This window comes from Lampetra planeri, chromosome 8, assembly GCF_965212315.1.
Source record: "Lampetra planeri chromosome 8, kcLamPlan1.2.h2, whole genome shotgun sequence".
Classification (NCBI taxonomy): Eukaryota; Metazoa; Chordata; class Hyperoartia; order Petromyzontiformes; family Petromyzontidae; genus Lampetra; species Lampetra planeri.
In genome coordinates this window covers 2,658,116-2,683,738 of record NC_136114.1, presented here as the reverse complement: position 1 = coordinate 2,683,738, position 25,623 = coordinate 2,658,116, and the positions used below count along the sequence as shown (strand labels likewise).

The window sequence follows — 25,623 nt, the reverse complement described above, 5'->3', positions numbered from 1 at the left end:
CGTGTTGCCTGGTTCAGCAGCATGGCCCAGATCCGTGTCCGTGGGGTCACTCCCCTCCCCACCAACTCCCTCCACACGTTTTAAAGAATTTACTTAAAATGGAAGGAAAAGTAAACATTTTTTTTGAAAACTAAGTTTGTTAAAAACAATAAAGGTTACAAGAAGAGCGTTCCCCTAAGTATCGTAACAACATCATTGCCATAGTGATATTTATTGCATGACAGTGGACATGGCCAATATGAAAATAACTGTTGTATAGACGTCCCGTTAATGTTGTTGAATACGGCTTTCCGTCAATTGATAAAACTCTTCATCACAAATACTATTCACTGGATCATTTCACAGAACAAGTTCCGATTTCAATTTAGTTTAACAAATGAGTTGTTGAATGATAGAGCGTGCAAATTAAATGTCTTCTTTACGAAAACATTTTTTACAGCTTTTCTTTCTTGCATTTAATTTTGGAAGAGTACTCTGTCCTGCTTTTGTCTGCCTTTCTACTTAATTATTTGATCCCGATTTGTTCTCAAAACTCGTTCTAGGTATACCACATATTCTGTAGTAGGTGACTTTTACAAGCATTGACCCATTGCATATTCAGTGTTTCCTTTAACATGCTGCTCAACCCTAACCCATTGGTGGAAATGTCACATTTACCCTCGTGCAGGCCAAGAGTGGTGCTCGCTTAAGGTACGCAGAGGTACAAGGTACAATGGGGGTATGCTGCAATCCTAGACCCGTGTTTAAACTTACAACCTTCCAAATGTCAAGTGCAGCAACCACGCACGTCACAACCGCAGCAATACAAGAATAATGATTTATAGCCTTTGTCAAGCCATTGCTGGATGAGGCCCTCCCCATATTGTGTCAGTTATGCGGTGTCTTTAGCCACACTTCACCACGCTGCTCAGTGTGGATTGGTGAGATGGGGGTCAGGACTGGTTCAGATATCACTCGCCACTGATGTTATCCTCGATCGGAGATCGAACTCGGGTGAACTTTGTTGATAGTGATGTGCGTTAACCGCTGTGTCACCGCTCAGCCACCACCCACCACTACCCCATTCCTCTTAACGACACCTTACCTGAACGTTTATGATCATGTAAACAGTGTTTATGCAGCGCAACGTGTAATGGAAGACATTACAATGTAAACATTTTCAAACCAAACAACTAACTGTATGCTATCTAAACTAACGAGGCATGTAGGAAGAGTAGCCCTACTACTAAAAGAGAAATGGAAGTTGTGAATAGCAAACTGTGAGCATCTAAAAAAACGACCGTGCAATCAAAACAACCCTTAAGGCAGATATGTACAAGAAGCGTATAACAACATCTCCGCACGTCCCCTGGGTGTCTGTAGTCTCCTCAGCCTCGTTTTCCAAGACGGTATATGCCATGGTATGTCAGTCTCAAGTGCCATGTTGCATGCAACACACATATAACTTGAATGCAACAAAGTATGTTATACGCAACAAAGAAAACTAATTATTTGTGGATAAATTGTCACATTGCAATATTATGACATTGCGAAAATGCTTCCTTTTATCAAGAAATGGAACAATTTCCACAATAAAATACATTGACATTATAAGAAATAGGCTGCAAAGTAGGGATGCATGCTGATATACGACTTTGGAAAGGTTAAATATCCACGATAAAGGGAACGCCGCGTTATAATGCTAGTAATCAATGTATTTGTGCAACTGCCATGGTCGAATATGCACTGCCCTCTGCCCATATTCTCGATTTTCCTACAGCCGCTGGTGCAGAGAAGATGTGGAGGGGCTTCACTTATTATCCACACAAAGTAAAGCCAACAAGTAATTTAAACCGGTACTGTGTCGTGTGTGAAAGCAATATCAATCTTTTGCTTGTGCATGTGCTTTGGATATGGGAAACCACAGAAAACCCAGCAATGAATTGCAAGACAATTTGCAAGCAATCAGCCTGAGTCAGTTGTGGAACTCAAGTGTTTTTGTCATATTACCCATATTAACCATAGCCAGGAAGGCGATCCATACCCAGCAGGCCGATCCATACCTAGAAGGCCAATCTATAGTCAGCAGGCCAATCCATACCCAGCTGGCCAATCAATCATGTTCGATTGCATCACTCCAACCATTGTGTTATTTTGTCCAGCGAATGTGTGCACTATTTGTTTTGTTCACATTTATTTTCAGCCTCACTTTGTAGCCTCTTCTTTTAAGACCTTCAATTGTTTACTCCAATTCATTACCGCTGGTTCTCATAGGGACCACTAGCAAATTTGAGATGGTCAACGCGTTGACCATTTCTTTAATGCCTTAATTTCTCAATTCAACGTTGGGAACATATTTCCCAATGTCCCCCGAGAAAAGCCTCGATGATGCGTACATTAATGGCATTAGCCATGATAACCCCTTGACCTTGATGGCACTGTGGCAGAGTGGCCAACTCGCTGGCAGCAAGGTTGTGAATACAAATCCTAGGTGACTAGTGAGTGGTTCTAAAATAGATAGGCCCAGTCCTCGAACTGATTTATTACCAGAGCTGCCGAGAGGAAAGGGGGAGAGGTGCGGACCTGTGGGGGGGGGGGGGAGATTTTGCCGTGGGCCTCACACAAAAGAGGGCCTCAATAACAACCTTGTGGCTGGTGGAATGAGGGGGCCCCACGTGGCATCCTGCCCCAGCCCTCCAGGGGCCTCTGTGCATCCCTGATGACTGCTAATGACACGAAGCCAATTGTTGCTTCCACCCAGCTTTGTTCATTTCAACGTCCCAATGCTCCTTTTGCACTCCACTGATGTCACCGCGTAGCCCCTTGGGTCACGGTTAGCTCACATGAGGTTAAATGCCACGCGTTTCTCTAACCCTGTGGCTTCAACCAAAGCTATTAGACGTGTGACTTACAGTTCTTGCAGTAGCGGCAGGTGGCTGAATGCAAACGGCTTCAGTGACGTCAGGTTGTTCATGCTCAGGTCTCTGCAAAGGGACAAGAAGCACAGCAGATTTAGTTCTCATGATTGTAATCGATTAGTAATACGCGTCCATGCTTACAATCTCATTGGAAAGGTAATGGTATAATACCAAATGAATGTACAATGTGTCGTGAAACTACCAACAAAACCTCAATAACACATTGTTTTACAAATCCTAAATGGGAATTATTGTATAGCAAAAATGACATTCTATTACGAGTATATTTATGCAACTTTACATCTTACAGGGAAACAGCATGGCAGCAAAGGCAGATTGCACACCTCTCAGTTCAGCATTCTCCACTTTCAAGCGAAATGCATGGTAGGTGCCACGCTTACTGAAGCAATGCAATTAAGCAGGTTGTCTGACAGGAGATGCGAAGCCTGCCTGCCGTCTTATCCAATTATGAGCAATGAGCTCCTGTAATATACGTGCCATTCTGTCGACGTTTTCAAGTCCAGAGCTCTATTTAATTATGTTATAATTGTCACAATCAACATTGTTATTTGTGTCTTTATATATACCATAAGAGTTTAGAAAAAGGAACCATTTGCTTTTATCGTATATGCTCAAATGTAATTACGTGGATTGCTCGACGTGTTCTGATTGGTGTAGAAATCAAATATTGTTTGTTGGTGGGGGTGGGTAAAACTTGACAGCTTTATGAGCACGTTGCATCGTAATACCATCGATCAAAACGTAGCCACTGGAAATGCACGTCAGTAGCAACACGTACAAGAGTTTGAGTCTATAACGCAGCCGAAAATCAGTGCCTGGCAATATTCGCTTGCCAACATCAGCCGTCAAAACACAAAGGTGGATTGTTTTCTTATCCACTGTCCACTCATGTTCTGTGAGTAGGTACCCAGTTTCACCCACCAAAAAGTACCTATTAAAAGGGCATTAGATAAGGATGCACTATTCGAGCGTTAAATCATGAGCTATAATCTAGATTGACGGAGAGTTATCTGTTACAATCTACCCTGGGTCAGACTAGTATGGCACAGGCAGTGCGGTATTTATGACACAGTTTGACTGAATTGCTGTGTGTTGAACTTCATTCGCACCATACGATGCGGACTGGGCTAACCGAGAACCAAGGCAGAAGATTTGAGGACATTTTCAGAGCTGATACTTTTTTTTCACGCTCATTCAGTTCACGCAAGTTTCAAAATGCAATGGTAATGTTTTGTTTTTATATACATAATGGAAAATGTTCACCTTGCCTGGGATTACATTGGGGGTGTCTTAACTTATTCCTCCTACCTGTTTCAAGGTGAACATTGTTTGCTCAGCAAACTTGAGCTATGGTCAGTACAAGCAACCCCAGCTCCTGAGCAATAAATCACAGCGTTTAGGAAGCTGGTAAAACCCTTTCACACACCTTTTGGTTACGTGAGGGTGTTTGTTTAACCCCATTATGTTGATTGATTTACGACTGGCAGTTTTCATTATCTTAAAAAAGTGGAATTTTCACAGTTTATTAACTTTTTACATCGATAAACAGGCAGCAGCCGAGAGACAATGTTGGGATTTACTACGTCAAATCGTCGAATGATCTTTACATTAACGTCATTAAATGTACACAAATAAATGTGCCACCATAACAACAAAAGCCATTCAAGTTATGGTCATTCTCACACATGTAGCAATTTCCACAATTACAGTTGCGCTTACAGAGGCGATAACACTCATGGCACTGTCGTGACAACGAACAGTTAACACTTGTGCAAGTTATACGGCCTTTCTTAACTAAAGTTAAGATAATTTAGGTGGTTTGTGGTTTCTCTAAATTACGATGCTATAACTCAAGATGTCAGCGAGGCGACAGCCGTTGGCCGCGCTTGTTTTTAAATGTTTGAATGCCGTAACTTTGAAAGACACGCATGTTACCTGTTTCTTGGAAAGATACTGTACTGTGGTTGAGTGACTGACTTGCACCTCGGGTTTAAGACATTGCAAGCAGAGTATCTCATTTCAATGGGGTACCCTGCTTGTATCGTAATCTAAACTGGCCAAATATGTTTTAAATGTACCCCCACTACAAGAGATCAATCAATTGCAGTCGCAGTATGAAGCGCACGTTCTTCGATTGTTGGGTAGGAGCAGCTAAAAGAGTGAATGGAGCAAGTTGTCTATGAATTCTGGTTTCTCTGGATTGAGAGTGCAGTGTCCATACTGATACACACTGCAAAGTGTATATACCTCTGAAGAAGCAGTACATATCCGTACATTTCTCGGAACGTAACACTTGCTGTCCTCTGGATAGACTGTCCTCTGTCATAGGAATGTGGAATGTGTGACCACTGGCTCTGTGCCGCCAACAGCGGTGAGCGCCATCCCTCCCTATTCCTCTTGCGAAAGACTAATTTAGGATGCACATAGGTGAATATAAAAACAGTCGTAACAGTCGAACACTAAAACACAACGTCTGTTTACACACGTCACGTGTCGGTGACTGCAAGCTCGGCTTTAAAAAGTGACAAGTCAAAACTTGAAATGTTGCATTTTCAATGTTATGAAGCAACGCGCGAAACATGTTTCTCCCTCGTTCAATGCCGAGCATCTCTTTGAATTTGATGGCAATGAGGCTTTATAAATAGTGTGTCCGGATGGTTGGATTCCAGCCTATCCGGTTTGAACGTTGCCTGAAGGGGGAGAGACAACCACCTCAAAGGCGCCGCCGCCGCCAAAAGCAAAAGGGGGGGGGGGCATGCGAGTTCTCACTTTTGTTTGCCACCGGGCGAGGCTCGGCGCAGTGTATCCACTTTGCTTCACTCGCGAGTGCTCGTGACGGTTAGGAAGCGATCATGGCGCACAGTGAAGGGATCGCACACGAACCGGCTTCGTTAGGGAAGGGGGGTAAGGTGGGGGCTCTGTGAATCGCATGGAGGGCAGAATTTTTGTTGAGGTTGTACTAGCCGGACGGACGTGCAAGTGGGAATTGTTTTCCTCTTTAAATTCTCGCACGGTTTCATGCACAAGTTTTTGTGGTCATGTTATTGCAGAGCGCATGTGCCTTCTTGGAAATGCAACGCCGATACGTTCCGATCGGCGAAGTAATTTTTTTAAACCAAATTACCAACGGATTCATATTTTATAGCTAAACTTAATGGTGTAATATCGTTTGTAAAATAATCATGTTATACGACAGTCAAAGTTATTATCTGGGTCTTTCGGTAAAGTCACGTAGATAGGTTCAAAGAAAAATAACAAAAAATAACAAAAAAAACACAACACAGAAGGAAAACAGACGATCGCTTGTGTTGTGATCGAAACGTCGTAGTTTTTTAGATATTTTTTTTGTTATTTTCTTTGAACCTATCTACGTGACTTTACCGAAAGACCCACATAATATGAATTCCTGCAGTCACGAATATGGAAATGACAAACATTTTCTGGAGCAAAATTCACGTGGTAAATATTTTTATATAAATACAAATGCAATGGCAATTAAGCTCACCACGTTACCTATTGCTGTATTGGACATTCAAACTACTCAAACACCACTCAATTCCATTATGAGCCATGAGACGTTAGTGGTGGAAATTCCACATTCCCATGGCATGAGCATTTCTATCGAACAATCTGTGTTGGGTTGCCACAATGCAATGTTTTTTTTATCAAGCAAGCACGGTATGATTGACTGGGTTGGAAACAAGTGATAATTCTGTGTCTTACGGTTTGGATATGGATATGACGAACATTTCCTGGAGCAAAATTCACATGGGTTACTTTTTCTGGCTTAGGATGCCTTGGGAAATTTTGCATTCCTTTTACTATTTTACCCTCACAGTACATTAATTACCTTTTAAAATCACTTTGAAATGCGTTGCACATGGCCGCATGCCATGTAAATGTGCAAAAGGTTCGTGATTTATTTTACAAATTACAAACCTAAGACTTAAGCTAATTTGAAACCCCATATGTATGTTCGGATGTATCTACTTTCACAGGATGTGTGCTGAAGTAAGGCATTACTCTGAAATATTGGAAACTAGGGATGTTGTCGTGTTATGCAAAAAAAAACCTGCACTTGCAATCCAGAGATTACTGGTTCAATCTCCCGGCTTTACAGTTGAAACAATGGGGCAAGATTCTTAAATGGGCAAAGTGTGGCTACTCTCACCTCATCCAAGACGTGCGGTCAATGTGGAACAGGAGGAAAACACATCTTATAGAGCGGCTCTCTCATGGGCTTCATCAAGTGGAGGTGCTTCTTCCAGCAAGCAATTCCAGGGCTGTACCTCAGCCTTGGAACCTAAATTAGTAGCAGCGTGCGTTGGGCTGTGAGTCATTTAATATTCTGTTTCGTATTGAAAAACCTGAGTCTTCTCAACAAGAGCAGCAACTATTCCCGTTTTTATATTTTTTTTTATCAATAAACATGCGTGTGCCCACTGGCATAGGAATTGCATTGTCTGTACGCACATTCTGTTCATAGTAAACTGCAGTAACTATACTGTGCATCTTATATCGGGAATATGGACACGCTGTGCAGAGAATACAACAGTGCATGATACAGACTCTACAGAGGTCCCAGCTTGGCAGATAAACCATTGGGCAAATTTCTGAAATCCCCTCCGCTACCCACGGCTGATAAATGGGTTCACCACAATCGGGAGTTCTCGCGTGTTGGGGTAAAATGTTGTGGGCACTCCCACTTCTTCCAAAGTGTCTGGCTATTAAGGAAGAGGAGGCCAAGTATCTTCTTGGGGTGGGGGCATGCCATTATGCCAGCAGGGCTTTGCCTTTACCCTTTGTTTACAATGATAGTGTTGTGACAATGATTTAACGATGTGGCTGAAACGAGATCATTTGTACTCCTAGCGACGGAAAGAAATCCTCTCTTTTCTTATTCTATTAGTTCTGCGAAATACACAAACTATAGCATGAATGTGCATAATACAATTTTGCCCTGTATCACACAAATGCGTACATCAACATGATGTGTGTATATTCTTAGGTTTTTTCGGTAAAGTCATGTAGGTAAAACATTAAAATTAATAAAAGTAAAATAAAATAAAAATCACGACGTTTTGGAGGCAACACAAGCCTCCGTCTTCAGGTGGAACCGTCACAGCCACGACAGCTGTATCAAGTAAATGAGAGATTACAAGAGCTACCACTCCGTATATATAATGGTTGGAGAGGGGGGGAAGGGCCAAGTACGGCACACTTTTTATTTATATGGTAAGGTGAGGCTTAAGAGGTTGAGCCTTTGTTATGGAAAGGTACGGTTTGTGACTAAGCCTGGCCTACATAACAATAGTGTGAAAAAATAAACAACTAAACATGGTAAACAAGCCTGGCTGTCTATCAATAACCTGTAATAGTTGTCTGTCAAATAAGATGGTCCAAATAAGTGTAGTTAAATCTTTTTTGCATGGTTAATCACATCTTTCCAATGATTACTCAGTTTGTAACCATCATCACGGTTGAAATTATGTCTGTGTTTGTATATTTGTATGGCTTCGTGTACAAACCTTTGATGGTAGCCAGGAGGTTTACAGAGAACCTTGGTCTCGGAAAAGACAATTTCATGAGAGCCCACCGAGTTGTAGCAATGATCGGAAACGGCTGAAGAATCAGTTCTGCCGTGTTTCAGATCTGACTTGTGCTCGCGGACACGATCAGAAATATGACGTTTCGTTTCTCCAATGTAGCAATCACCACAACTGCAACTCAATTTGTAGACTCCAGGATACTGTAAGTCAGGAACGACATCCTTCACAGATGGAATCAGATCACGGATGTTATACACTGTACTGAATCGGACTTGGATCTTATGTTTGTTTAGAATTTTGGAGATCTTTTTGTCACGCCTGCTATGTATGGTAACGTGATAGTTTTGGTCGGAGTTTCACGTGGCTGTTTCTGTGTGGTGGGAGAAACAGCTTGGCGGATAGTGCGGTCAGAGTATCCGTTCATCCTGAGGGCCCGATGTACATGTCTTAATTCACCGGCCAGGTGGTGTTGGTCAGAAATGTCATGGGCTCTGTGGTATAGCGTCGTGATTTTTATTTTATTTTACTTTTATTAATTTTAATGTTTTACCTACGTGACTTTACCGAAAAAACCTAAGAATATGAATCCTTGCAGTCACGAAAGCTTCAAATCTAGAATAATGTGTGTAACCGTGTGCCTGTCTCAGTGCCAAAGCAGCACCACGGTGATCCTGGGTTCACATATAAAAGCTCCCAGACAACATGAACCTAGCGAGCCTGCTAACTGTTTATCGCACGAAAGAAAACCCACCAATGTAACTTGTATTTTTAACTTAATCCCCTTTACACCAGCTCCGAAGACGTCATTCGTTTTGGCTCATATATACATGGTCATCAAATCTGTACACACTGTGAATTAGTACCGTCTTGAAGTAATGGGTAAAACAGAACTGTTTAGGAGACGCCGTAAATTGTTGTGAAGTCTCTTTTTGCACGGTCCCTTGTGTTGTTGTTTTTTTTCTGCTGGCTTTACAGAGACACTCAATGAGTTCCTCATCCCACGGGTTAACGCCGGCGATATGATTTATCGATGCGATCCAAATGTACACAAGTAAGTACACCGGTCACAATGTTGCAGGAAGTGATCACGTTTATAACTAATCGTGAAAATTCAGCCCACATCATCTTGTGGAATTTCCACCGCTGGCTCAGGGCTATGAATAAAAAAGAGCAATCGACTACTCCACAATCACTGCAGCAGGGTGGAACAATCTCACTTTAGTAAGTGTGTGGATTTACAGCATTTACGACCATTGACAGACCACTATAAACACCTAGAAGCCATAAAACCCATAGTTATGGTATTTGTTTTCTGATTAGCCTATTCGTGTTATTGTGAATTTGCTACTAGTATCCACCTTTGATGAGAGCCCTGTTTGATACAACTTCTGTTTCATGGCAAACATAAAAGAAGAGTTAAATTAATTTCGTTTCTTCTGCCATCGCAGAAGAGGATCTTTGTGACAGAGCAATATGTTCGTGCTTTACCAATTTAATGTCAGGAATTGTGACAAATCCCCTACATGTCAGTAAAGATTTATATTGATGCATTGTGTATTGCACGTGCATTGAACAATGTTTTATCAAGCAAATTATAGAAATGTCGTTGCTTATGTGTGCATCCCCTGAAGATGCCCTGGACCGAGCCAAATGGAGAAGACAATGCCGAAAAGCGGACCCTGCGCCACAGCGGGAACAACGCTAGGAAGAAGAAGTTGCTTATGTGTTGTAAATATGTGAACGATTTGTCAACATTTACTTAAGCAATTTATCCATTTTAAATTGACATTTTAATAATATGCTACCTCTTGACTTAAAGCTTTCGTGACTGCAGGAATACATATTCTTTGGGTCTTTCGGTAAAGCCACGTAGATAGAAAAAATAAATACTATTAAAATCACGACGTTTCGATCGCAACACGAGCAATCGTCTATACCTGAAGACGTGGCTTTACCGAAAGACCCAAAGAATATGCGAGCTGTTTGTAAATCCAGGCCTCCCGAAGCTAAATAATCCATAGGGTTGTTTGACCATGCTGTACCACGATGAATGCGTTTATATATTAGAATACATCATCTTTTGGATGTACCGTGTGTCCACAAGTTGTTTGCTTTTTTTTTTAGTTACCAGCATTTCCCTGCAAATGCAAATACTCAATGTTCATTCGCAAAAGTACCATCCACGGTAAAGCACTTCGGAAAATAACACATGGCAGGATGAAAGGCACACATAAACTTGAAAATGTATAACACTGCAATAAACTTTAAAACGATACACTTTATGCATCACATTCATGCTCTGGTATACGCATGTGCCTTTGAAGTGGGCCTCAGGTTAGCTGGTATAATTTTTTGTTACCTAGTGCAAAAACTGTGTTAGAATATTTAGTAAGGCCTATTGTAGCAGGATGCAGCACTCGCGTGCAACAACACAAAAATAACTACAGCTACAGAATGAGTTCACCTCTCAGGAGCGCCGAGACCGCGTTGACATTATGTGAAGATAAATGCAATGTCAATAATAAATCAATCGCAAACTTCAAAAGTGTCGCTGGCATGAACTGATATAGAGTATATATATATTTCAGTGGATCCAGGAGCACACGGCCCGTGCTTGTCCGAGTCAGCGATGCAATGCAGGAAACGAGACAGAATGCAATTGTAGCAATGCGACACTCAAGAATGCAGTTATTTAAAGCCATTTAACCCACGAATCAAAGTACAATAATTCCTTCTTATGCATTGCATTGAAAGTGGTCATCAGAGGCTCAAAGGGTTAAAAGATAGAACCTTTAATCATAAACAGTGGAAGGGTTTTTTTTTTATTCCTCTAAATCCTGTAATTGTCCACCAAAAATGAAGCTTTCACAAAAAAATGCCTTTTCCCTGTCACTTGCAGGAAGGGAAGTCGGGGGGGGGGTAGAGCCACTCCACGAACAAACACCGATTGTGGGACTCGCCACACTTTGATCTGCTCCTTCCAGTAGCCGCAGCAGCAGCAGCGTCAGACCCGGGCACTTTCATTCACACAACAGCCCACTCGGAGCCCTGGCCACCACCACCCCCCACTCCACCTCACCCCAAACCCCCCGCAAGAAAAACTGTTGCGCTAAACTGTTTTTAATTGCATCATTAAGGGCTAAGTTGGACAATTAATCTTTCAACGAGAAGAGCAGGGGAAGGGCCGGGGGGGGGGTGGCGGGGGGGGGGGGCTATGCGGCGAGTAGGTGAGGAAGGCTGACAATGCTGGCGACGCGCTCACAATGGGCCCTATTCAGGTGGTGCCAAGCCCGAGCAGAGGGCCCTGCGTGCCGCCGCTTTCCCACGGCCAAGGGGGCCCCCGGGGCCCTGGCTCGTGCGACATTTATCCATGCAGCTGTTGCCGTCACAGCGCACAATGGAGGCACCGCCAAAGCTTGCGCCCGGCCCGCTTTGCACTCGCTGGCTCTGCTCGGCTCTGCGCGCCACTTAATCTTATAAACGCCTGAGTTCACAACGGAGCAGCGTCGTTAAACCGGGACCCAAAAACCTCGCGGAGATTTCTAATTTAATTCGGGGTGGGGTGATGGGGGAAGGCTCAAACGGGTCCCATGGCCCAGGGCTGCTCGTTGTTACTGTGACCGTTCTTCGCCCGTTATTCGCAATCCACATGCTGATGATGATATCCCATGAGCATCAGTCAAGAGCCGAATGATATATTGAAGAGATGTTTGCACAATTTGTACGAAGTAGATTATTGTTGCTGCTGCTATTACTTTTAATGCGATAATGCATTTATGCGCTTTCCACTTTTGAATACGAAAATAGTGTGTGTGCCCACAACACAAACCAATGATTTGGTGGTGCTGCTGCGCTGGAAGTGGTGAACAAGCACAATTAACATAAGACTCGGGACATTCGTCAATAGCACTGTGCTCTTAAAAAGGGAGAAAATATCATAGGTGACGCCATGAGTAATTGCCCTTTATAACATATACAAAAAATGTGTGCCTACTTGTCCGTTTATAGCTGCTATACATACTGGCATGTACTGACATACACACTGTTTCTTCTGATATAGTGGTACCAGCAACTGCTAATTTTCGATTAGCATGGAACACTGGTGCAAAAGCTGACAGAGAATGATTTCGAATCCGTCACGGTGGTGAGATGTTAATTCTCTCGCCCGGTATGCAAGGAGTCCGTGGGTTCAATCCAGACCCTGACACCTGCTGCATATTTGGAGTTTGCGTGTCTCTCTCCCCGTGTTCGCGTGGATTTTTCTCCGTGTCCCCCGGTATCCCCCTCCACAATTATAAACATGCATTCAAGGTATTTTGCTGAAATAAATGGCCACGTGAAGTATGTTGAACTTCTTTCGCACCATATGCAACCATCCGTGTTAATTGGAGGTGCGGGGGGGGAAAGGACAACAAACTAAAATACAAAAAGCAGTTCTATAAATAAACGATGGAGCCACTTCGTTTAGCTTTCAGTTGTGATCGCCGGATCGCTCCTGAAAAAGAGCTATTTCGCTCAGCAGAGCCTTTACCTGGTAGAATTTTTTTTTACAAAATTGTAGTTTCGTTTTTAAATGCGCTCAGAACGAAACCCCCTTGCCACAACCTAAACTGCACAACGGCAGAGAGGGGGAACGTCAAGGCGAGGCCTCCGCAGATTCGCACACTTGGCGACGCAAAGAGGAGGCGGCTCAACCATCCGTTAAAGCAGATTAACAATTGTTCCCTTTTCATGTATTTATTTTCGGAGCTCTCTCTCTCTCTGAACAAAGCTGGAGCCGAGCCAGCCAACAAGGGGAGGACGCCGACATTGTCACTGGAGCTGTGGGACCAGGTCGCTGCTGCTGGTGGTGGTGGCGTGGAGTTGGTGGCGTCGTCGTTGTTGCTGCCCACGCCGCCGCTGCCTTTGTTGTGCCGCTCCCACGTGTTGGCTATTCAGCAGCGACGATGTTAATGAGAGGGCAGAGAAAGCACCCCCGTTGCTTCCGCACTCATTATAGGCTCGAGAAATGTATGTTTCACTTTGTACATGAAAAAAATTTTTTTCAAAAAAGAATGAAAAAGTGCGGTATTTCCCCCCCCCCCGTCTCAACGCTTTACAAACTACAGCCGAGAGGACATTATATAATGCACACGGCATGTTTGCACGATGTACTTAACCACTTAACCTCTCCTGAAATCATGAAGCACATTGGCAGTGCTGAACTCAAGGAGTCCCACGCGTTGGTGTCTACGCATCAGGAAACATTGCCGTTCGTGTCACATTTCATACTTCATAGATACTTTGGTCTCTTGAACGCATTCAGGCTAAACTGAGGAGATCTCAAAGGTAATCAACATGAAAAAGAGGTCTCAACGGGCTCTCTCCTGGTCAAGAAAATACCTCTGTGTCCTCTATTCATGTTTACTATTCCATACATCCTAAAGGAGCGCTGGCATGGTGCAATGGTTAGCGTACTCGTTGAATGCAAACTCCCAGAGTGGAAGTTGAAATGATGGAACAAGTGTCTTCAACCCTCCTGCCTCTGACAGCCCAGCAGTGTACATGGATACACCACAGTGTATCAACTAGTCACGTATGGTGGGGTAAAGTGTGGGTAATCACACCTCTTACAAGATGTCTGCTCAGTGTGGAAGAGTAGGCCCAATACCATCTGGAGAGGATGTCTAGAACTCCCTCGAGTGGAGTCTCTTCCGCCAGAAGTGGTGTGAGAAAATATTTTCAGGACGACACTTTTGCCTTTATTTTTTAATCTGTGTGCAGTTCTGCATTTCTTTCCTGAACATTAGACCTTAGAATAAGTGTGCATAATGTCTGCCTAGATGTGTGTATTGAGATCCTTGCATGTTAACACATGCAGCAGGTGAGTATCAATTCAGTGGCTAAATGAAATAAATATTTACCAAAGTATTTTATTATCGATATGTTGAACGATTACACGAAGAGATAGCATGGTGGTGCTTGCTTATAATTACGATCCCATAGAAGTGTGAATCGCTAATCGTGAGAAACAGAGCGCGGGTTAACCCAAAGTTGCACCTGAATGCTTTAGGTGACATACCTGGATGTCACATTTTGCGCGATAATAACCCAAGGGTGAAAAGCACTGGATTGATATACTGAGATTACACAGTTTGCAGTTGGAACACGCGCATAACTCGTGAGCATGTGTGGTTGGCCACTGCAATGTCATCTTCATAAAACTGTTTACAGGATGGCGCTTTCTCTTCACTGGCACTCTATTCCATTGTTTTTGCGTATGGCAATACGCTCAGCAGCTAAACGCCAATGTCGCGGCCTGCTAGCCACGAGTGGACTTCAGGAGAGATTTAGTTTACTTCTGCTATTTCTCCGACGGAGGGCAGACTACGGTGGTTGACTATATGGTTCCCTAGCATTGACACACACACACAAAATTCTGGTGCACAAAATACACGTATTGGGCTCTACAGCACCACTAATTATGGTAGAGTACAACGTATTGCCAATGACAGGCATTGTTTTCACACGACGCATGTTTGGTATAGTGATGGATAGAGTACAGATATTCACTCTTTTACAACGATTAAATGCAAACACTGACCACTGTAGCGACGTGTTAATAATGTTCAATATCTGAATGGGTTTCACAGGCAATTTACTCTAATGGGGATATTGGGATTTTGTTTCTAACTTAAACTGAACAAAATAGAATTACTTTACAATTCATTACGTGTTTGTTAACAGGGACTTATTGTGTATTTTTGTAGATGCCAGTCATGTATAGTTTAACAAGTTTCAGCTTTATTTCATTTTACCAGTGCACTTCTTTTCTCATGGCGATTTGTCGTACATTATTTATGGATATTTACATGACGCCACGTTTTTAGTGTTGTGCCGATTCCGTCATCAGAATCAGAAGTGTATTACCTGAGGAGTGCCCATTGAGCTATTCGGGTCCATTTCAAGAGCAACCAACGCAGCATCTACAATAATACTTACGTATGCGATTCTTGGAGGTGAACTAGTTAACATAACCCTTTGGTCTTGGCTGCCTATTTTATTCATCTATGTGTCTCCCCCACTTATGTAAGTACAGTATAGCCAAATCGGAAACTTTAAGTTTGTTAAAATCCTAGCAATCTACCACCCCATTGGGCACCAGGGTGGCGAGATGTTAACTACCTCGCCCAGTATACAGGAGCCCGTGGGTTCGACCCCGACCCTGACACCTGTTGTATATTTGGAGTTTGGGGTGTCTCTCTCTCCTCGTGGTCAGGTGTATTTTTCTCCACATCATAAGCCACTTCATTTAGCTATCATGTGTGGCCAATTCACTTGTGAAAAAGAGCTACATAGCTCCGTGGCCTTACCTAGTAAAAACAAAGTTTATTAAGTTTAGTTTCATATAGTACTGTTACTAAGCTCAGAGTAGCGTAACAATTTAAACATATGGGCCATACCTTCAGACAACGCATCTTTATCAAGATCACTATGTGTGCCTCTATGCTTTCTTCTATTGTGTTGTTTTGTACAAGTCATTGCTCTCTGTGCAACGAGCAGAACATGGACGAGCATAATCATTATTCATGAAAGAGCGTTCGCCAGTTCACGTGTACCATCATCATAAATCACAGTCACCTTACTTTCAAACTGTTCTCTCTCCACTTTACAATAGTACAATGATGATGAGTTATAAAGATGTGCGTACACGTTCTGCTTTCATCTCACAACACAGACGTCCATTCCTCTTCTATTAGAATATTTCAGATGCAGTATGCACAGAAGTGATTATAAAACTGTTCGTACTCAGTACTAACATATTTGGTATTCCTCCGTTGTGTTGGTGCCTAAAACAATCTCTGTGATTAATATGGATCGATATGAATAGCTGGTGGATGCCACGAGTAGACATGCAATTTCCCTTCGTCATTTAATAGCCAGATGGGGTCTTACACGTGGAAGTTATGGTCATGGCCTTTGTGAGCAGAGAGAGAGAGAGTGTGCACGCGTTTTGGATTCGTAGTTTGCAGTGGTTAACGCTTCTCGAAACAGACTGCATGTGCCACGACTGAAGCTGCCTCAATATTGTTTTACCATCTGCTATGTAATGTGCTCAATGCCCACACGAACATTATTGGAAGTGGCAGCACACTCTGCTATGCTGTCAGGTTTGCGGATACCTCGCTGGGCTTTCATCCAGCATCCAGCCATCCTCGCATTAGTGCTGCAGTGAGCAGGAGTGGCAACAGGAAACCGATGCAATTATGTAATTGAATTGTGTGCTTGCATTCTAACAGTGCATATTTAAACGTGAAAATATGCGTCGATGATTACGTTTTGTTCCCCAAACCTCACCGATAAAACTGCAATAAATACATATTTAATACAGCTTGTGGGGAGATGCGCAGTTTTTTTTTTATCGTTGATGATGCTGTCGTCAATCAAGAAGTAATGTTGGTCAAATAAAAGCCCTCGCTGTCACCGATTTGTCAAACACGAGGGTGGCAAACATTGCAGGTTGTAAACGTGATGGTAATGACATTATTTCCATCGTGCATTTATGGTTTTTGTGTCAAATGTGTGAACTCAACCACTGAATTAGCGCTCAGTTCACATACCGAGTCTTTAAAGGGTTAATCTTCTTCATCAAATGTACAGCGCTGCGTCAATCCACTGCTGGATGAAGGCTTCCCCCATGCCATGTCAATCACGAGGGTGTTTTGGCCATACTTCACCACACTGGTCAGTGCAGGTGGGGTGGAGGAGGGAGCCAGAACCGGTTAAGTAGTTACCCGTCACTGATGTTCACCGTGATCAGGTATCAAACTCAGGTCACGGGGGTCACGGTGCAGTGTGGGAACCGTCCGGGCCACCACTCCGCTTACACAATAAAGTGGCACTCCGGTTTGCACAGCGCATTCGTACACTCACCTCTAATTATCGCACTTCGTGGCACGATTTCAATAACCGAGATTATATAAGATAACGACTCATTAAAGTGTTTAATCGCGGAAACCTATGACTTCTGAGATTTAGTTTTTTTTAAGTCGGCCATTGTTTTTTTTCACGTTTTTTTGTTGTTGTTGTTGTTGTGTAATTGCACCTTTGGCACCCTGAACACATAAGATCATTGCTGGCCCTGCTTACATTAACACTTTTCACACATTATTTTCCATTACATTAACTGATGTGGAAAATGAAATGGCTCACGGAATGGAAAACTACAAGCATGAACTGCATCTGAAATACCCACAGCGGAGCTACGTAATTATATTGAAGAAAAGAAAACGATCTTGAAATATACTAGAGCAAAGGGGATGATTAGTTTGGTGGGCTAAATCCCCGCATATCACTGTGCCGCAAGACATCACGAGGGCAGACAGTTCATCGCCGGCACAGGTATTCAGTCGATTTTATTAGGAGATTTACACCGTGCAGCGTGCCCGACCTGCGCGTGGATTGCTTACACTATGTCCTCTGTGCAAAGCAAAAATAATGAAATTAACAACACACTGCTTATGAATGATAACACTGCGAATCTTAATTTCGCTGCAGAACAGCGCGGGTGTTTATTCATAAACACGCGCCTGGGTGCGTGTGGGTGTAAATACACGACGGGTGTACAGTACGTGTTACGTGGAGTGATGGCATGCTGGTTAGCAATGCAAAGCACCATGAACTCGGCAAACCTGAGTTCAATCCCCAGACACCGCTAACATCAGTGGCAGGCCTCCCTCGCCACCCCCTTTACCGACCAACGAGGTGAAGTATGTTCACAATACCCATGTGACTGACATGGCACGGGCAGGCTTTCATTCAGCAGGAGACTGAAGAAGGGCTGTAAATATATTTTCAAAAAAAAATATTTTACATGAACATAAATTATGTATGCACATAAATAAGAAGATCGTATCTGCATGTTGGTCTAATATGTTGGATTAAAAAAGAACGTCTGACATCCATCTGTACACAGTGCATAGCACGTGAAACTCCTCCCATTATTTAAGTCCTCCATTGAAAAAGCAATGCGCTTGACTCATACCTCACTGCCCATGTGCAAAACAGCAAGGGTGTCTGAGTCTGTTGCTCGCAACTGTTATCGGGAAATCAAATTTCACAGCACAATTTTGTTGGTGCAAATAGAACGTTGGTGAGGGGGACCGGTCTGGAATCATTGCGTACTCAATCTCGTAGATTCACAAGTCAAGAGACGGGTGCCACGTTTCATCACACCCTGTGATTTCAGGAACCATTCGGGAGGTCGCACAATTGTCCAAGGCGAAACCTTCTGATTTGCTTAGGCACCCATTTGACATAGATTTTTTTTTTACATTTTATTTTCAGGGGCTTCGTGTGGATTTTAAAATTTTATTTCCAGAACTTTTTAAAGAATTGTTCGAAACTAACTCACCGATACGATTATTGCTCACAACCATATGCTATTCACATTTCATACATATTTGTAGGCATCCCAGCAATCGGTCGCTGACATACACATAAGTGCCACGTGTGGAAAAGTCCAAGGCCCGTCACACTATTTAACCACACCCGCACACATGGCAGCTAGCACAAGGCATGCAATTATTCGCCGATTAAAATCGGTTCGTAAGCTTTGTGGGGTACGTGCATAACATTGTGTGTGTGTGTAACAACGAACGCTATCATATAGTGCTTGGCAACTGCTGAGAACAATGTGTATACACTCACAATGTCTTATGGTTCCGTTATAATGAAGTGACTCCACACGCCAATGTTTCCCGAACGCACCTTTACCAAGCAAACATGCATCATAATTGTAGATGTCTCACATTTAGAGCAAACACATTGAGGTCACACATATATAAATGTGTGTTTTGATGCCTTATTCAATAACATCGGATCCCATTAATCACGTCAAAATACATTGAGTAAGGGGAAATTGGATAACCTGCAGGGTTATCATAGAGCACATATTGCAGTGTTACTAGTTTTCACAATTCGGATTCAAATTATTTTACCACTTGAGACTTTCTCTCTGCTAAAATCGCAAATAATTGTGTTTTTAAAGTATCCAGATGGGAAATCATAATGTTTGCTTACTAAACGTAATCTCGCTGGCAGGCCCACTCATTAAAAATATGAAACTTCTCATGATTCAGTTTGTCTCCTCAAGTAAAACTCTGAATATGAATGTTTTTTGTATTTGTAATTTGTGAGTGTTTTCACCATCGTGTAAATACACACTCCATTGAGGAGGTTGGATTCTAGGTGCACGGTTTATTATTTAACTTAAGTTTTGCACCCTAATCTACTTTGTTTTCTAAATGTATTCTTGGATAGGTGTCACTTTCGATGGAGACGTATTAACGCAATGGGCTTTCACTGCATACAATAAAGGATTGCATGCAAACTATTTTAAAAACTGCACAAAACTGGGATCATGGTGTGCCCTATGTGTATAATGCAAAGCCCGTGGCTCTATACATGTGCCACATTTTACTGCTGAACATATTACTGGGCCGCAGTGGCAGCAGCAGCAGAAACATAACCTATCAATCCTCCACAAGAACTAACTTAGAGGCAAGCACACTAATCACAAGGCTACCGAGCCTTTGTTTCTGCCAGGAAATTCGCAATGGAAATAGAGGCCTGCAGATTGGGTCAAATCATGCAAGGCACGCACGTGCGAATGGACTGAAAACTGAATTAGAAACCTGCTTGCAAGCGATATCAGCAACCAACGTCTGTGCACCGTGGCAAAATGTACATCCAAAATCCGCCAGGTATGTTTAAAATACAATTTTTGGAGGATGTTAGGTTAGATGTGGGGCAAGTAAAATTCAGTCTGGGGGAGATAGGGGCCAGAGAGTGTTGTGGTATGTGACCAATATGAGGTGATAGAGGATGAGGTGAAACGTATTCCACCTTAGGGGACTGTGAACTATGATATTTCGGGTCATGGTGATGCACACGTGTTGTGCATGCAGTCACAGGGTATAATCTAAGAATTTGCCTTCAACATTGTTGACGAATTTATGTTAGTGTTTTCTATTTTACATGAAAAGTAATATCATTAATATGTTTTTGTAAACTACATTACCACAGCAATATAAAAAATGTAGTGTTTTATTTTCACAGTTTCTATGATAATATCTAAAAATGTACACGTAATGCAGGTAGTGTATAGGCTTGGGCAATAGTTAGAGATAAAATGTACGTAATATTTTTTTACGTGGCACACTTTGTGGATTTCAGTGTGATGTATATATTTAGTGGAATGTATATAAATTGTAAAGCCACATTTACTGTGATTATTGATCTTAAAGAGATAGCCCTGAACCCAAGATCCATTCACAAGCCCACAAAGCAAGCGAGGAAAATAATGTGAGCAGGAATTCTCTTTGTTTGTTTGATTATCTCCATCCAACTGATGTGGCATCTCTTCTTGATCATCGCAATAATAATCAGCCTTTTTCTATCCATTGCGGAATGACTCCCCCACCCCCACCATCACTGCCATCCATCAACAGTCCTGCAATGGCACAATCCATCTCATTCCTGCACATCAGCTAACCTCGTTAATCAATCTCCCGAGGGGTCATCCTCTCAGATAGGTTGCCTTCTTTGGTTGCCACTCCGTGTTTTAGTCTCGACCACACCGGCGTTCATTCCCTTACAGCGATAAGAGTTCAACACGATGCTTTTTTTTGATCCACGTGTTCTTTTTTCTGTCTCGCGGTGTGATTCCCAGAATTCGTCTCTCCGCAATTCTTTCTATACTCTTATATCTATTATTACGCATTCACCGTTGTCAGAGTTCCATGTCTCCAATCAACATGTCGTGGCAGGTAGCGTGCACCGAGCGAACATCGTGTTTTTAGGAACATTGGTATGCTAAAATAATAAAAATAAAACATAATAAAATGAAATAATTCTCACGACGTTTCGGCTACAACGCAAGCAGCCGTCTTCAGGTGAACAACGCAAGCAGCCGTCTTCAGGTGAAGACGGCTGCTTGCGTTGTAGCCGAAACGTCGTGAGAATTATTTCATTTTATTATGTTTTATTTTTATTATTTTATTACTTCCCTTCTACGTGACTTTACCGAAAGAACCAAGAAGATGAATCCCTGCAGTCACGAAAGCTTTAAATCGAAAAAAAATTGGTATGCTACTTTTAATTGTCAAATTTAATTTTACAAAATCACTCCAAGCTGCTCATAGTCACACCTTTATTTCATTGGTCCACATTTAATCACCACATAATTCAATAACGATTTCTTGATTAACTATATTATTTGGTCAAACTGGAACACCATGGTGCAAGTATATTTCATTATATGGCAATCACATTTCATGGACGTAAATTGCTTTACACAATTTTAAGCAGTTTTCTTTTCATAAAGTAAAGCCCTGCAATGTACTTGCTTGTGCCACTGTTGGAGGAAATTTCTTCAATCTGGTAAGCTCTTGAGAGCCCCTTTAGGAGGGTATTTGGCCTACTCTTCCATGTTCACCAAACGTCCTGCAAAGAGGCGGGAGCACCCACACTTTACCGAAACACACGCACACTCATGTGCACATGCACACACATGTGCACGTGCACACCTGCAGAACCCAAGTTGGCATGATTATGACGAGATATTGGCATAGCGTGTGATCTGGGACAGTGTTGAGAATCACGATACACATCATGTTGCTGTGCATAAGTGCAATCCCAGGGTGAATCCGGATCGAGTCACTTTAAAAATTAAATATATAAGCAAGCAAAGCCACCCGATTGACCCCATAGAGAAATGTGAGGACGTGTAACATGCTAGTCCGTCTCCCGTTAAATCACCGTGATCGTCATTTGGAAAAGCACCGTTGTTATATTACCAGCTGTGCTGCAAACACTTAACATAATTAGGTACCGACGTCAATGTGGCATTTAGTACTATGTGAGTGTAAATTATAATAATGAATAGGGTGGTACAATCTTGATTTGAAGCTTTCGTGACTGCAGGAATCCATACTCTTTGGTTCTTTCGGTAAAGTCACGTAGGTATATTCCATGCCGGAAAATCCTGATGGCAGAAACCCCCCTCCATTCCGCTCAGACCACTTGCTCGCCGTTCCAGTGGGTCCAATGCACCGCGCCCAAGTCTGCTCTGCAGAACGCAGGAGTGGCGGCAGTGATGCCAAGGTTTAAATCTTGGCAGCAATTCGCAGCCCTAATCTGTCTGATATACATTCGCACACGTACACGTATGGATGCGTCTCAGGGGATTATTTTAGCTGTTGGTTCAATGGGTGCCTTTTGCCAGACACGTCTGGCAATACAGCAACGTTTGTTTAACCTCCGTGACTTTGCTGATGAGAATCATAACTTTGAAACCAGTGGATGGTTTTCTTGCTTAAACAAAAAGACGGGTGCTGACCAGGCCACTGATGAAACATGCCATCATTTCATTAAAAACAATTGGCACAAATGTTTCAATTGGGAAGTTATATTTGCTATATATTTGCACTTGACAAGATCGAAATGGAATATAGCATGTGTCAACCAATTATCTTTAGAATGGCCCGTTATTTTATGAGCATCACAACATATTTTTCAATCGAATGATAATGAGAATATGGACCTGCACCAATGTTTGTGTACGCATCATATCATAACGTTTGTATGGGGTGCAGTTATTGCTTTCCTGCTTGGGTAAACGTGAAGTCGCAAGCATAGGTAAACATGTGTATAGGAAGAGATAGTAAGGCATATTATGGCTGTGATGAGTGCAGACGTGTATGGTTTACATGAACAGTTTTTTTTTATGGGTGGAGCGGTTGTATAGCCATCAATGCACTGCACTACTAACCCGGCAACCCGAGGTCGATTCCCTGCTCACGGCCACCACCATTGACGATTAACTGAATTGTGCCTGGACTTCCCCTAGGTCAACTCAGCCTTAATTGAGTATCTGGTGTGGCGTGTAAACACCACCACTAGGGAGACAAAGGCTTGCTGGATATGCTGTGCTGGCTACCCAACCCGTAGTGTGCTGTGCTGGCCTTCATAGGCGCTTGCTAACAGCATTTTCCCCAACAGTCTGTTCAGGCTGCTTGGGGGTCGTTGTCTTTGGCTAAGAAAATAAATAGTTACGGAAGGAATCAGTTGCAGTTTCAATTGAAATTATGTTAAATATATTCATATTTGTGTACCAGTGCACAATTGGTGTGTAATGTTACAATTGCCTACTTCAGTAACATTTTAGCAATTACAGTGTTATGAAAATTAAGCAAAAATTAGATGATCAGTGTATTCACTGTAAACATCCAAAAGGTATAACTGGGTGGCCAATTGTCTGAAGCCAAGGGGTCTTTATTTAAGTCTTCTTTCCATATCCATGTTACCTTTCTTTTTAATTTGGCTATGTTAGCATAAAGTGTCCACATGGTTATGTTTACAAAACCTCACAGATATTAAACCGTCGCCAAATTTTCCCTAAGATGTAATTGAGTCAGAAACATGGGGCAGAGAAGGGCAAATGCAGGTGTAATGCATGTAATGGTGTGAAATGCTGGGTTTTCTCCAGTTGTAGATTTGAAGCTTTCGTGACTGCAGTGATGCAGCTAATTCGGCTGTGACGGTCCCACCTGATGACGGAGACTTGTGTTGCCTCCGAAACGTCGTGATTTTATTTTTATTTTGTTTTATTTTACTTTCATTAATTTTAATGTTTTACCTACGTGACTTTACCGGAAAAAACCTAAGAATATTTCTCCAGTTGCTCCACTTTCCTCCAAAGCATAAACACTCGTTAATTGCCTGAGAACACCTCCATATAGAGAACCGCAGAGCTTGGCAAATTATTGGCACCGCATTACTGCCTGGCTTCTACCTTTCCGCTGGTCTGTGGCTCCTCTCACCTCTGAGTTGTTCTCGCTCTACGAGATGAGCAAATACTGCGTGGCGCAGCACAAATAGACATAATTTATTATCAATAAATCGATGAACATACATACTCAAACTCGCGATACATGCATCAAACCAGGTGCACCGGAATGGATGTTTGTACAATTTATATACATTGCACGCAATCAATTCGCATCACCCCTTGGAGACATGAGATGCACTGCAATTACCTGCAATATGAAAAAACACGATTTTTGAAGAAAATCACAACCCTGAATTTTAGCAAATAATTGCTTGAGGTGTTTTTGGACTGAGAGGGGGGGGGCTGTTAGGAAGGTTACGGCGGGGTTCAATCACTCCACACATCCCTCACGTACATCATTATCTTTTAACAAAAACTCAATACGATTGTCAATAGCACTGCCCAAAACGGAAAAAAACCCATACATAATTGGTGACATTTGAGGCAATGGCCTTGGGTTTGGGTTATTTGTGCAACCCTGACAAAGAGGCTTCGTAATTTTTTTTTTCGTGCCACGCGAAGCTTACGCCGTGCACCAAACAGGGCCGTTTTGTGCCGTCGCACTTGGATCATCCGAACCGCACGAGGCCCTCTCTGAATGTGTTCACTGGCTGCAAAGTGCCGTGAATAAAGTCGCGGGCTCAAGGGATGGGGCACGACAACTTACTCCCAACCCAAACGAGTGGCGGGCCCACAGAGCCGCTTGGGCATCGTGCAAAAAACGTCCTCACGCTGGAGTTCCCGTGATCCCGGATTCAGTGTTCAGCTGTCACGAAGAAGCAAGTTGTTGACTCCCTCGCCTGGTGTGCAGTAGATCGTGGGTTTGATCCCGACCCTGATGCCTGCTGTATATTTATAGCTTGCATGTTCTCTCTCTCCCCGTGGTCACGAGGATTTTTCCTCTGGAACCTCCCGTCTTTCCCTCCACATTTAGAATCAACGTGCATTCGGAGTATTTGGCTGTTGCTATCAAGTTTCACATGATGGTAACCCATAACGTTGAGCTATCATTTGTGGCCAGGTCGCCTCTGAACAATAGCTACATCGCTCAGTGGGCTGCGGGTGCATCCCATGTGGTGATCCCGGAGGTCGTTTGTGCTAAACACTCTGTCCTGCACTCGCACTTCACGGCACAGGCCATAACTCAAAATGAGTGCGTGTTTTGTCACGAGTTGAAGCCCTATTTATGAAGGCTGTCGGCGCAATGCGGAGCGCTTGCAGGTGCATACGCAAGCGTTGGGCGGTCAACACTTCCGCTAGCCCACGGATTCTGTCCCTGCATCAT

General features: G+C 42.8%; 1 protein-coding gene and 1 long non-coding RNA gene across 3 annotated transcripts in view; one reads left to right on the top strand and one right to left on the bottom strand.

The window, feature by feature from the left end:
• Positions 1–25,623, bottom strand: part of LOC144720210 (leucine-rich repeat-containing G-protein coupled receptor 5-like) — a 145,415-nt gene that overhangs the window by 109,675 nt on the left and 10,117 nt on the right. For both annotated transcript variants that reach the window (XM_078596724.1, XM_078596725.1), the window contains exon 2: positions 2,892–2,963. In XM_078596724.1, coding sequence (XP_078452850.1) covers positions 2,892–2,963 — 72 coding nt within the window. The remainder of the gene's footprint in view (positions 1–2,891; positions 2,964–25,623) is intronic.
• On the top strand, positions 9,121–10,742 carry LOC144720211 (uncharacterized). The gene is made up of 2 exons (XR_013585733.1): positions 9,121–9,518; positions 10,099–10,742. It is a non-coding gene; the product is annotated as an uncharacterized LOC144720211 (long non-coding RNA).